This window comes from Tasmannia lanceolata, unplaced genomic scaffold (assembly GCF_043159265.1).
Source record: "Tasmannia lanceolata isolate RefF3 unplaced genomic scaffold, GAP_Taslan_0.1 ptg000012l, whole genome shotgun sequence".
Taxonomy (NCBI): Eukaryota; Viridiplantae; Streptophyta; class Magnoliopsida; order Canellales; family Winteraceae; genus Tasmannia; species Tasmannia lanceolata.
In genome coordinates this window covers 49934883-49948118 of record NW_027518689.1, presented here as the reverse complement: position 1 = coordinate 49948118, position 13236 = coordinate 49934883, and the positions used below count along the sequence as shown (strand labels likewise).

General features: G+C 39.1%; 1 protein-coding gene and 1 pseudogene across 4 annotated transcripts in view; one reads left to right on the top strand and one right to left on the bottom strand.

Moving 5' to 3' along the window:
- Positions 1 to 1199: 1199 nt before the first annotated feature.
- Positions 1200 to 4078, top strand: LOC143888418 (F-box protein At4g18380 pseudogene; annotated as a pseudogene). Its single transcript, XR_013254589.1, has 2 exons — positions 1200 to 1420; positions 2474 to 4078. The product of XR_013254589.1 is annotated as an F-box protein At4g18380 pseudogene (transcript).
- Positions 4079 to 6981: 2903 nt separating this feature from the next.
- Positions 6982 to 13236, bottom strand: part of LOC143888417 (uncharacterized) — a 30773-nt gene continuing 24518 nt past the window's right edge. For 2 of the 3 annotated variants that reach the window (XM_077392825.1, XM_077392823.1), the window contains 6 exons: positions 12954 to 13021; positions 12786 to 12837; positions 11986 to 12039; positions 11815 to 11904; positions 9052 to 9118; positions 6982 to 7302 (listed from right to left, as the gene is read on the bottom strand). In XM_077392825.1, coding sequence (XP_077248940.1) covers positions 7211 to 7302; positions 9052 to 9118; positions 11815 to 11904; positions 11986 to 12039; positions 12786 to 12837; positions 12954 to 13021 — 423 coding nt within the window. In that variant the 3' untranslated portion in view covers positions 6982 to 7210. The remainder of the gene's footprint in view (positions 7303 to 9051; positions 9119 to 11814; positions 11905 to 11985; positions 12040 to 12785; positions 12838 to 12953; positions 13022 to 13236) is intronic. The other variant, XM_077392824.1, reaches the window with a different exon arrangement.

Genomic DNA, 13236 nt, shown 5'->3' with positions numbered 1-13236 from the left:
AAATCTCAAAATTTTAAACTAAAAAATCTACTTTTTTGGGGCAATGATAAAACCACACCCCCTTTAGGATAGTTCGCACCCCTTTAACATGAATTGATGTTAAAAAACGTTCTGCCACATACCCTGGCGTTAAGGGGTGCGAATTATCCCATAGGAGGTGCGAATTAATTTATATTGTTTTTTCATGGTGAGAGGATTTCCGCCGAAATTTCAATTTCGGTGGGTGCCGAAACGCATACCGAAACCAAAATTTAAAACCATGATTCTTACCTTATGGTGGAATTCCAGCTATCCTAATTTTTCTAAGGCGAAAAAAAGAATATGGAATTTATGGGTGCAACTTGGGTCGGGTTCAACCCGATTTTGGCTCGGGTTGGGTTGGCATTTTCTCGGGTTGGGTTGGGTTAGGGTTTTGACCTTGGCCACCCGACCTTTGTCCTCTAGTTTTCTCATGTTTTTTTTGGATTATGCTTTTTTCCCTTGTATTTTTCTATTTGGCCCGAGATGCACTCAACTCAACCCGAACCCAACCAGACCCGATTTGGAGGCGGGTTGGGTTAGGGTTGACCATCCTCAACCCGAGGCTCGGGTTGGGTTAGGGTTTAGAGAATGCAATTTCGGGTTGGGTTAGGGTTGGCCTCAACCCGACCCGAGTTGCACCCTATTATAGATAGAACCTATCAAGATAAAAACAATATTGCATATTGAAATACAAGACACCCTTAAATCAAATCTCCCTTAGATGTCCTTACTCGTCTTCCGGTCAAGCCAAAGACATGCGTACTGCGCACAGCCGCGTATTTTAAGACACCAAAATATCTTGTTTCTTTATTCCAAAAATACCCCTAACCAAAAATGGTTTTGGGTTAGCTTTTCCTGACCGCTGTCGAACTCAAAACCGTTTTATTTACCCTATTGATTTTTTCGCCCCCAATAGGATAATACACCCCACTGTTAACGTGATTTGACGTCAAAAAGAATTAAAGTCTGCCCACCAGGGGATTGTATTATCCTACTCAGGGGCGAAAAAACCATCTCTTAGTTTTAAATTTTAGCGAGTAACGGCGTCAGCTTTTCTCTCTGTCTTCATTCATTTTCACGCGCTGATGCTGACGTGGACGTAACGGTAACGTTATCACTCCGTCCCAATTCGACTCTATATAAGAGAGAGGGCTTTCTTTTTCCCAGAGTCACTGTCCTGAAGAGGGAAAAGAGAAAAAACACATTGTTTCTGCTGTATCTTTTCCTATCACTGATTTTTTTGGTCTCCTCAAACCCTAATTTTTGCAATTGAATTATAGGGTTTATTTGAAATCTTACTCTGAGGCCTCGTTGTTTTATTTTTAAGGCGTAAGATCAGGTTTTGACGGTGAGGATCGGTGGAATTTTCGTTGATTCGACAGAAATGCGAAATTTTTAGGTATTGCTTTATTTCACTCCTTGTTTTGTAATTTATTGAGTAATTGATTTTTTTTTCCTGGTTTTGTTTAGGGTTTGGATTAGATTTGGATGAAATTCATAGGGTTTTCATGTTTTTTAGGGTTTGGATCAGATGTGGATGAAATTCATAGGGTTTTGATGTTTTTTAGGTTTTGGATCAGATGTGGATGAAATTCAAGGGTTTTCATGTTTTTTAGGGTTTGGGATCAGATGTGGAGGAAATTCATAGGGTTTTCATGTTTTTTAGGGTTTGGGAGGTGAGATTTCGGAGGAATTTGTGTTTTTTGTGTATAGGTCGAGAGGGTTTTGTTCGTTTTGGTCTCTAATTTTAGATCGAATGGGTTTTGAGGGATCGTGGGTGTTTTATGCATGAAAAACCATATTCGTCCTATTTTACCTGGTTAGGGCAAAAAATCCCTAAACTTGGGCGTTTTTCATTTTTCTAAATTTTACAGGGAAAAAAAAGTAGCATTTCTACTGTTAATTGCTGTTTTTTCATTGTGACATTTAAGCCCTATTTGGATTGCCAGAATTTTTTGGAAAATTTTGGAATATAATTTTTTTTTGTCTAAAATTTCATGCTTTTCCATTGTTTGATTACCCATGAAAAAATTGATTTTCACCCCTGCATTTCATGTTTTATTTACATGGACCTTTAATTCATAATGGAAGCCCTAAAATATATCATTTACCTCTAAATTGTGGAAATGAAAATTTTTCCTCGAGAAATATTTTTGTTGCAATCAAACACGGCGTTAGGGTTTGTGAGTTCAGTAGTAAATTTTCGGTCTCGATATATCTGGATTACATGCTATTCTCTGGTTCAAATCTGGGTAATTTGTAAAACTGCATCTTGTTTTTTGTTTAGATTGGGAACTTCAAACAACCACTGCTTTTTTCAATTAAATTTCCCCAACATTTACCATGAAAATTCATTCTACTTTTTACTGCTTTCTATTTTCTTTCTCCATGTGTTGCTGTTTTCTAGTTGGTATTGGTTCAGCTTAAGAACTTCAAATGATTTTCTTTTCAGGTACAACCCTTTAAAAAAATTGGAAAAAAAAAAAAAAATCTTGCAATTCTGATCTTCTTCACAGGAAAAAAAATCAGAAATGCAGTCTAAAACTCGAATCCATGCTGCCCCGTCTCTCTACCCTGATCTATTTGACAGCATACCCGACTCCATAATTCTCATAATCCTCAACAAGCTTGCCGATGTCCGATCCCTCGGCCGCTGTGCCGTTGTCTCGAAGCGCTTAAATTTGCTTGTTCCACAAGTTCATGATGTCTTTGTAAAGATCGACCGCGTTGTATCAGTCAATGGAGAAAACAATGAGAACTTAAACTCTGCTTCACATAAACCCTGCACTCTCTTTTCACACCTCGTCAAGTTCATGTTCTTCACCTTCCTTAAACCCTTCAACCATCTCCGCAACAATTACAATGTAAATAAACCCCTTCTCCCTCAACTCTCTCACCACTCCGCCGAACAAGTTCTAAAAAACTTCAGTCATATCCAAAACCTCCGAATTGAATTACCAGCTGGCGATGTAGGCACAGAGGATGGTGCTGTTCTAAAATGGAAAGCTGAATTTGGTAGCTCCTTGCAAAATTGTGTCATTTTGGGTGGTACCCAGATAGACCGCAAGCCAATCTCCGATCAAGAAACTCTCCCTGAGGACAATGGAAGCATACCCGAATCGTTTTACACGAATGGGGGATTGAAATTGCGAGTAGTTTGGACGATTGGCTCCTTAATTGCTGCTTCCACAAGGCATTATCTGTTGCAGCCAATAATTAAAGACCATCCGACGCTGAAGAGTTTGGTTTTCACAGATGCTGATGGGCAAGGGACTTTAAGTATGGGACATGAGCAGTTGAGAGAGTTTAGGGAGAAACCATTGGCGGCTTCGGCATCTTCGAGTAGGACTCAGGTGCCAGCTTCGAACATGAAATTGAGATATGCGCCGTATTTGGAGCTTCCTGGAGGGATGAGGATGCAGGGTGCGACATTAGTGGCGATCAAGCCATCGGGGGAGGGATTTGGGGTAAGTAGGAAGGAGACAGAGGCCTTTGTTTCTGGGGCGTTTAGTGGTCCATTTAAGACAGCTGTGAAGGCTTTGGCTAAACGGAGGACTTACCTATTGGAGATGAATGGTTTCTAAACCATTTTCATTCAGTATGCAGTTTGGTTCCCTCAAATTACATACTGGAGATGAATGGTTTCTTTTTTTTCCTTGAATAGTGGAGATGAATGGTTTCTTTTTTTTCCTTGAATAGTGGAGATGAATGGTTTCTTTTTTTTCCTTGAATAGTGGAGATGAATGGTTTCTAAACCATTGTTATTCAGCATGGAGTCTGGTTCTCTCTTACTTGGCCTTTTTCTAGATGAAATTGAGTGAGAAATACCATTTATTTCCTAATTGGCTTACTCAACTTCTGTTCTAAGTTTGGAGGCGGGTGTATTCGGGAAATATGTTTTGTTTTATGAAAGAGATGCAGTCTCTGCTTGTGGTTGGATGAGGTGTATCACAACTCTTTTATATGCTTCTCTTCTTTGTATGTACAGTAATTATCGTTTGCTTATGTTCATACTTTTATTTATAAATTTTTCCATGAGAATAAGTTTACAGTGCTAGGCACATGAGAGTTTGCTTCTGCCATTTTTGTTCCTTTTTTTCCTATATGGAGACAGATAAGTTCATAATTTATATCCAAAATTTAGAGCGGTGTGTGCTGGAATTTTTTCTGTTTGTTTTGCAAGGTAATGTACAACTTGATAGGGTTTTTTTGATATGTTGGGATAGGATTGCTGGTGGGTGATTCTGATCTCAGCAAGTTCCATTGCTTGTGATAAAAAGTTCCACAGCAGATAGGCTTCTTCCCCATCTGGCATCTGCCATTCTCAGTGGTCAGTATGGATTGAACAAGAGAGTAACTGATGTAACAAGCCATTGTATGGAGACAGATTTTGATGTCATGTTGTCAGAATCATCTTCTTGGATGAAACTTTCAATCAATGAAGAGAGGAAAAATGCTGTTCCCATCCGGTAACTGTTGATGCTCTTTTTCATATGTTTTTTGTGTGTAAATTAAAGAAAGGAATCATACATTGAAAGAAGGTGGGCCACTCGTTGACAATCCATCAATTGAAGGAGAAGAAAGTGCACGAGAAAGAGCCCATCTGCGAGTCTTGCTGAGAGAGAGAGAGAGAGAGAGAGAGAGATGTTTGACTCTGACCTGACTTTGTTATCTGAATTTATATTGATGTTAATGGTTTTGGTAGCCTACCCAACAACCCTAAGCAGGGCCTTACTCTTGGGGCAAATGCTCTGGAGTGTATGAATTCACATGTAACATTGCCTTCCATACACGTAATATAATAGAAAGTTATAAACTATCGGGGTTTGACCTTTCCCTTTAGCTATTAAATACCTTACAAATAGAGACATTCATAGCTATTAAATTTCATATAAGAGTTTCTATATGTACAGTTCATAAAAAGCTTAACTACATGGAAGGACTAGATATTTTTTGGAGAGGTCCCTACAAACCATGGATATTGTGCCCATGTACAATATCACATTAATAGCATGCCAATGAGCATTCTCAAATCTCAATAGCAATGAGGTGCAACCATGGTTTAAAATTTCGGCTTCGGTACCGGTTTCGGACCCATGAAATTTTGAAATTTCGGTCGAAATCTGGTACAAAAAAAAAGACGCCTATATTTATTCAATATTAAATTTCGGCCAAAATTTCGGTCAAATATTAACAAAAAAAAAAACTCCACCGAAATTTCGGATTTCGGTCGAAATTTAAAACCATAGGTGCAACTTGGGTCAGGTTGGGTTGCGCTTTTGCTAAAAAAATGAATTGTAATCGACTCGAACCTGACCCTATTTTAAGGTAAAAAGTCAAACCAGAATTCTAAAAAATTGACCCGATTTGCACCCGTTAGCATGCGAATGATCATTCGATAGTGATATATTGATACACATAACCAAGTAGGTTACTTTACTTGCTATAAGCTATTTACATTGTTTCCTTACCTGTTACAACTACTACATTAGATTGTTTCCTTTATTCTAGCATCCACTATTAGGTAAGTAGGTTTGTTTGCTTTAAATTTAGCAAGCATTCCATAAGAGTTGGGAATCACACTTATTCCTTAAGGGCCTGTTTGGACTCGGCATCCATGGAGATAGTCCTGGTATTTAGGGGCGACACGTCAGCCAAATACATCGTTTGGTTGCCTAACAAAGTTAAGAACCCCTGAAGACTACATGCTCTATCAGGTGGTTGTCGGCCCATGTGGACCTCTACTTCTAAAATCACCCAAAAAGGGAAGAATCGCCGGAGAAGGATGAACCGTCGGGAAGACCCAGACAAGAAGACAAATTTTGGTTTTCATGTTTGCAAAACCATAAGATAGGATATATTCAGGATTTACATAAGGGACATGGTTCTATGGCTGGCAATTTAACCCGGAAAAATTGGGATCTGCCCTACGGGTTCCCCGATTTCGGCGGGGACGGGTATGGGGAATATAAAAAATTCCCATAGCGGGGTAGGGCGGGGATGATTTTGGCTCTGCCCCGCCCCGGTTCAATACCAATACCTTGCTGTCCTCGCATTATAAAAAGCAACTTATTTAGACTACAAGACTACACTAAAAGTCTATAATCTGTTTTGGACACACAATTGGTTCTCAAAATGTCAAAATCCAAAACAAGCAAGCCTTATTAAAGGTATAATAATTTGATTCCAATAATTTGTTTGCGGGGATGGGGCGGGGATTATGCCCACATAGGGTGCAGGGCGGGAGGGGTATTAGATATTCCCTGCAGGGAGGGGACGGGGAAGAGGAAAATTCCCCGGAGCGGGGACGGGACTGGGAATGCAACATACGGCCCCGCCCCGTTACTAGCCCTACGTTGTTCAATTGTCTTATTTTGGCAATTTTTGAAATTTTTATCCAAACAAGGCAAATGCCCTATAATCCCTAAATTATGGGACTTGACTACTTATCCCTTCTCTATACCAACATCGAAACAGACCCAGCTGATCATCTCCTAAATAGTAGGAGTCATTATAATGAAGTTGTAATCTCTTTCATTTACGATTACGATTTTTTGGTGATATACGGTAAATTTCAGGGAAATCAAAATTCAACCGAAATTTATAAATTTGGGTCGAAATTTTTTAATGTTTCGAGTTTACCTAATTTCGGTTTCGGTCTCGAGCGAAACCCGAAAATTTCGATTTCGGTCGAAATTTAAAATGGTGACCAGACGGACGGCTACATCAGTCATTCGCATGAAAATAAGGAGAAAACCCAATATAATTGTGGGTTTCTTTGGATTATATTCATAGAGGCCATTGCAAGTAGTTTACATAAAACACATGAAAAACATATGATTAACTACCTAAACTACTTATGTTTAAAATTCAAAATATAACTAAAACTAACTATTTTTACCACCCTACAATTCAACGGTTAGATGGGATCAGATATATCCTAACGGACTCCATTTCACCTCTGTTGCACCTTAATTTTAGATATTTAAAGAGGCCCCTATATTCAGAACAAACAAAAAAATTACATTGCCCAATTTCGCACCCTCAATTCCCTAAATACAATAAATATCAACCATAAAAATTGATATACAAGGAGGATCCGAGGACAAGTTCTAGTCCACTCCTGATCATTGCCATCTCTTTGGTACCTCACAATTCCAATTTTTCATCATCTTCTTCTCCGGCAGTATCAGCCATATTTTCCTATTTCCATCTTCTTTTTAATCGCCCGATGACCATGATACACAAATGCATCAACAATACCAGAAACTGTGAAGACACCTGAAAACATCGCACCAAATATTACACAGGAAAAAATTATCATTAACGGTTGCCATTTTTTCCATTTATTTTTCTTTTTTTAGGTGTTCTCTAGCACATTAGACTAAATTTAATTTACTGAGGGCAAGTTCCTAGTCCAACGGACCACTAGCCGTTCATTTCCATCTCTCTCACAAATATCTCCGATAGTTTCAAAATATACCGTCTTTATCGCGACATTTAGATAAAACGATAAAATCCAGAAATAATCCCGAGAATTTAAAAAAATAACCCCAAAATAATTCTGAGAATTTAAAAATAGAACGATATTTTCATTTTCATCATAAAATATCATGATAATATCAGGATAAATCCTAATATTTTTACAATACTTTTTTTATTTTTTCTTAAATTTTATATAGTTATATATTTTTTAAATAATTTTATTTTTATCATTTTCCGGATATAAACCCTAAAAAATAAAAAAAATTAATATATCCTGAGATTTCGCATACCGAGAAAATCCCGAGAATGATATTTGTGACATAGATTCCCACTATGGTCCTTCATTTCATAGGGCCAGTCACAAATGTCTTAGGAATTTCTCAGCAAGGGTGTATCATCTCGGGATATTTTAATTTTATTTTATTTTATTTTCTGTTTGGGTTTAGATCGGGAAAATTCGAAGAATAAATATTTCAAATATATAAAAAAAATTAGGAAAAACAGTTTGTGAGCTCGAGCTCATATAGCTTATATGAGCTCGAGTGCCACAAACACATGGGTCCCACATATTTTGGGGTGATCCAAAGCATTCATTTTGAAGGCCTTTAAATAGATAGGGTGTGTACCAAAAATCAGGTCCATATGATCATCCTAACCCCCATCCTTTAGGGTGTGTACCAAAAATCAGGTCCATAGGATCATCCTAACCCATCCAAAAGTTGAGGGAAAATGGACATTGTTTGTCAATAAATCTGACCATTTTTTCCCTCCACTTTGGAGGGGTTAGGATCATCCATAGGATCTGATTTTTTGTGGACACCCTATCTAGGTAAGGGCCTTTCAAATGAATGGTTTGGATCACCACATATTTTGGGGTGATCCAAAGCATTCATTTTGAAGGCCTAATAGATAGGGTGTGTACCAAAAATCAGGTCCATATGATCATCCTAACCCCCATCCTTTAGGGTGTGTACCAAAAATCAGGTCCATAGGATCATCCTAACCCATCCAAAAGTTGAGGGAAAATGGACATTGTTTGTCAATAAATCTGACCATTTTTTCCCTCCACTTTGGAGGGGTTAGGATCATCCATAGGATCTGATTTTTTGTGGACACCCTATCTAGGTAAGGGCCTTTCAAATGAATGGTTTGGATCACCACAAAAATGTGGGCCCACCCTGTTTTGGCACTCGCACGCACAAACAATGTTCCCAGAAATTTTAAGAACAAAATTAGGATAAAATCGTGAATTTATCATGACATTTTTGCGATAAAAATAATATAATATGAAGATATCTTGCTGAATTTTCAAAATCTCAGGAAAAATTTGAGATTGTTCTTTTATCAAAAAATTGCAAAATATTGCGATATTTTCGAAAATGCTGGAGATACTTGTGACTGCATGGGGTTCCTACTGCTTCCACCAATTGGTGAACTTCTAGCCCACAAATACAGTTTTTTCTTTTCCTTTTGCATTTTGCCAGGCTAAATAAGTAATAAAACTGTTAATGAAGAGCAGTAAGGAAGGCAGGAAGGCATCCTTACCTCCAACTATAGCACATATATTCGTCAAGAAGTGCAAGAATGATACATTTTCCTCTGTGAATATCACCTGCAAAATTGAATTTTAAGAACAGCCAATTCACCTAAAGACCATCAAAGTAACCAAAAAAATTATATTGTTCTAACTGACTTTGGGTGTGCAATTTTAGACAAAAGAAAGAATGAGATTAAATGTGAACTTGAAATGTACTTAAGAACACACTCCAAATCCAAGCACGCTAACCAGTTTCATGGCAATAGTTAATAAAATGATTTATATTGTTAAAAACGGGAGAACAGATCTTCAAAATGGATATCTCAAAAATGGAAGAACAAGAAGAAAGGTCACAAAAATGGCCATTTATAAAAATATAATCAAAGCTCTAATTTGTTATTATATGTCTCATAAAAAAGAAAAAGGGTGCATGAAAGGAATTTTTAAATGGGCCCTCGTAAGAAAAGTGATGAAAAGGCATGTTCATACAAATTGACATGAAAACACATCTATAGAAGTACACCAAGGTTATGTTTTTGCGTAACTTCTAAATATTTTATCAGCATTTTAAACTTGCATATCATATAACAATATATTTTATGTTTTGCAAGGGTATTATCTTGGATACCTTAAGTGTGCATCTCCATTGAACACATATTGTAAGTAGGGCAAGAGAAAATGCATTGTAATGCACATTGACAGTTAGAAACCAAAGTAACAAAGAATCTTTTAACAGAGATCTTCCTATATAAATCTTATTTTCTAATCCTGGCAATCTTTTCTCAGAATATGGATTTAATAAATTATGGTAATATTGAACAGAGCGATCAAATGAGCCAGCCTGTAGACTTTTGAAAGACAATTCTCACCCTTGATTACATATAAAAAAATTCTAGATTGCAAAGTCCCTTGCTCCAGCAAGGTGCGATTCTGTTGCTCCCTCCCTAGGTCGATGGAAACCCTAGGGAGGGAGGCGATCTCTCTCTCTCTCTCTCTCTCTCTCTCTCTCTCTCTCTCTCTCCTTTTTAGCATTTTTTTCTCCCCTCTCTTGCGATGGTCTCTCTCTCCCTCTCTCCTTTCCTGATCTCTCTCTCTCCCCCTATCTCCTTTTCTTTCATTTTTCTGATCTCTCCCTGATCTCCCTCTTTCTGCTTTTTCTGATCTCCCCCATTTCTATCTCTCCGGTCTCTCTTTCTCTTAGATCTATCTCTCCTACTTTCTTATCTCTCCCTCTCTCTCCCTTGATGGGCAAGGGAGGTGTTGGTGACGGGATGATGCCCGGAGTTGGGCAGATCTCGCAGTAGATGCAGCAATGGTGGCTGGAGGTGCGGAATGGCCGGATCTGGTTCCAAGTGGGCCGGATTTAATGGGGAAAGGATCGAAACTGGGAAGGTTGGATGGAGATGGTGGGCTGATGAGTCGTCGGAAGTGGTGGACATGGCAAGAGTATGAAAAAGGGTGGACGGATTAGGGGGGGGAAGGAGGAGGTTGGATGTGGAGCTGATGGTGGTGGCGGTGGAGAAAAAGTATGATGAAGGATGCAAACGGCAGTATTGAGTGACGACCGGTTATTCCAAACCCTCCTCTCCCTTGTGGAACGCGGAAGGCACGTGGGATGTCGGAAATGGTGCGGCGGATGACAGGGAAAGGGCTTTTGGAAGCCGTGGGTCCACGTATCTGGGGGCCGTGTTGAGTGGCGGAAGCGATGGGTAGCCGGAGATAGCATTGGGGTTGCCGTCTGGAGATTGGGGGTAAAGATGGGTTTGATCGAGATGCAAGGTTGGGGCTAGAAGGGCCAGGGTGTTAGGTTAAGATAGGTGTTTAGTGTTGCATGTAGTCAGCTAGAGTGGTGGGCGGTGGCTAGAGAGGCTGGAGAGGTAGTAGTTGAGGAAGGAGGTGAGACTAGGGATAGGTGGAAGGTAGGGTAGGGTTAGGGATTTAGGGTTTAGTGGAAGTGAAGAGGAAGAATGTTAGGGTGAACAATGGTGGTCTTTAGGGTTAGGTGGAAGGAAGGGTAGGGTTAGGGATTTAGGTTCTGGTGGAGGTCAAGAGGAAGAAGTTAGAGTGAACAATGATGGTCTTTAGGGTTAGACTAGGGTTTTTGGCTTGGTGGTTTAATGGGGATCCCCCGGGACGAGTGGTGGCGCAAGGTGGAGGCCGCCGAAGATCGGATTCAATGGGTTGGCTATTGTGCACGATTAGGGGCTCACAATAGCTTCAGGCCTTTGAGCGGGATTTTTGGAAATCGAATTCGCGAGCTAGAAAGTGGTGAAGAAGTCTGTGTGATGTGGTAGGTCACAACTATGACTTGATGGGGCCCACAAATATGGCACTTTTTGTTGGATTCGATTCAATTGAGGCCATTGGGCAATGTAAAGGAAAGGAAGGGGGAATGCTGAAAGCACTCTCGGCTGCGGTAGTAGATGAAGAATTCGAAAGGGAAGTGAAATAGCTATTCGGCATGGTGGCAACGCATGGAAGTGTAGACCTCACTCTAGCGGTTGACCCAGAAGATCACTTCTTTTGGTTTTTACTGGCCTAGGAGTATGCTCCTAGCCACCCTTAATTGATTCTATGTAATGCAAGTAGGGACCCTTGGTCCCCAATGTAATATTTAGTATCAATGAAATTGTCAATTTTCAAAAAAAATTTCTCACCGTTGATCCACACAGACCCTAAGAAATGGTTTGAAGAAATATAAGTAAGCTAAAGCTAAGCTGTTCTAACAGTTAATATGATATTTGAATTTACAAGTCTTTTAATTCACTCACCTTAATTGGAGAGAAATCATAAAATAAGAAAATTCCAGGAAGGGGGCGAGGATACCCATCCGCAACTCTGAAGTGCTCAGTCACTGAAAACTGCATGATGAATGTCTTTGGAGTTATGTTCAGATATATCGTCTAAAAGGTGACAGAGGCTTTAGAAGCATAGTTCTTTACCTGGTTTGACTGGATCTTGCGCCCTATGATGTCAGTGTAGATCGTAGGGACAACCTGAACAAATGCAAAGCAGTCCCAGTTACAATACCATACGTGGCGGAGCGTAAACTGAGAGAGAGAGAGAAAGAGAGAGAGAGAGAGAGAGAGAGAGAGAGTACAAGGAGAGGAAAGAAGATGGTAGATATGTGAGATTTCTCAAATCAAGTATAATAAAAATGGCAATGCACTTAGTTTAGGTCTTTAGCCACATTGATATATTCCAAGTGTTCGATACACGTGCAAATGCCAACATGGATGGAATGGCTCAAAGAATATAAAGACACTCACACGAAGAGAGAGAGAGAGAGAGAGAGAGAGAGAGAGAGAGAGAGAGCCTTGCTAATTTTTACATTTCCTTGTTTTGGATTTTTTAACTCAAATATGATAGTTTAGCATTTTAAGATGCTTATATGGATGTTCAAATATTGGGCACCTTGAAGTGACCCTGCCTACCACCACATATCAGTACCTGACACTGACATATGCTTCCATGTCCACATTACACATGTTATCACTGGAACCTATTTTTAATGAGAATTACTTGAGGCAGGAATTGATATCACATGTCTGTATCACACTAGCAGATGCATCCACATTCATGTTACAAAAGTTGTTTGCGGTATGAACTTAAATGTATGAAACACTTGTTTTGGTTGTGGACCAGTAACTGGTGGACAAAGCTCATTTGAGTATGTATCAAAGTGATCCATGCCTTACAGTATTTCTCTTTAGCGGAGCGGATTAAATTGCAAAATACTCACCTTGATAAAGTACTGGTACATTCCAGATAATGTTTGCTGTGTCCATTGCACACTGCCATTTTTTTTTTCAAAGCCGAAGCAAATATGAGTATAATAAACTTATTAAGTCAAAATCTATCAGCACAACTTAACTGTTCAGCTGAATTGAGTATGCTCTGACGATCTTACCCGTCAAGTGGGTTGACAACACCTGGGAACTCTTCTCCAAAGGATACTTTGTTTATTTTGTGGCTTATCTGGTTTTATGAGAAGAAATAGAAGATTAGATAGATCCTGTAGTGTGCCATATAAAGTTGCGTACACATTTGGAAGCATTTGCCAAATATTTCACCAAGTTTACAAAGAGAAATTTAAAGAACATGTTTCTCCATTTAGAGCTACCAAATGGGTCAGTTATAGAGGACTACTACCATGTTAAAACTTTCTGGTTGAAATGCAAATAAAACAGCGA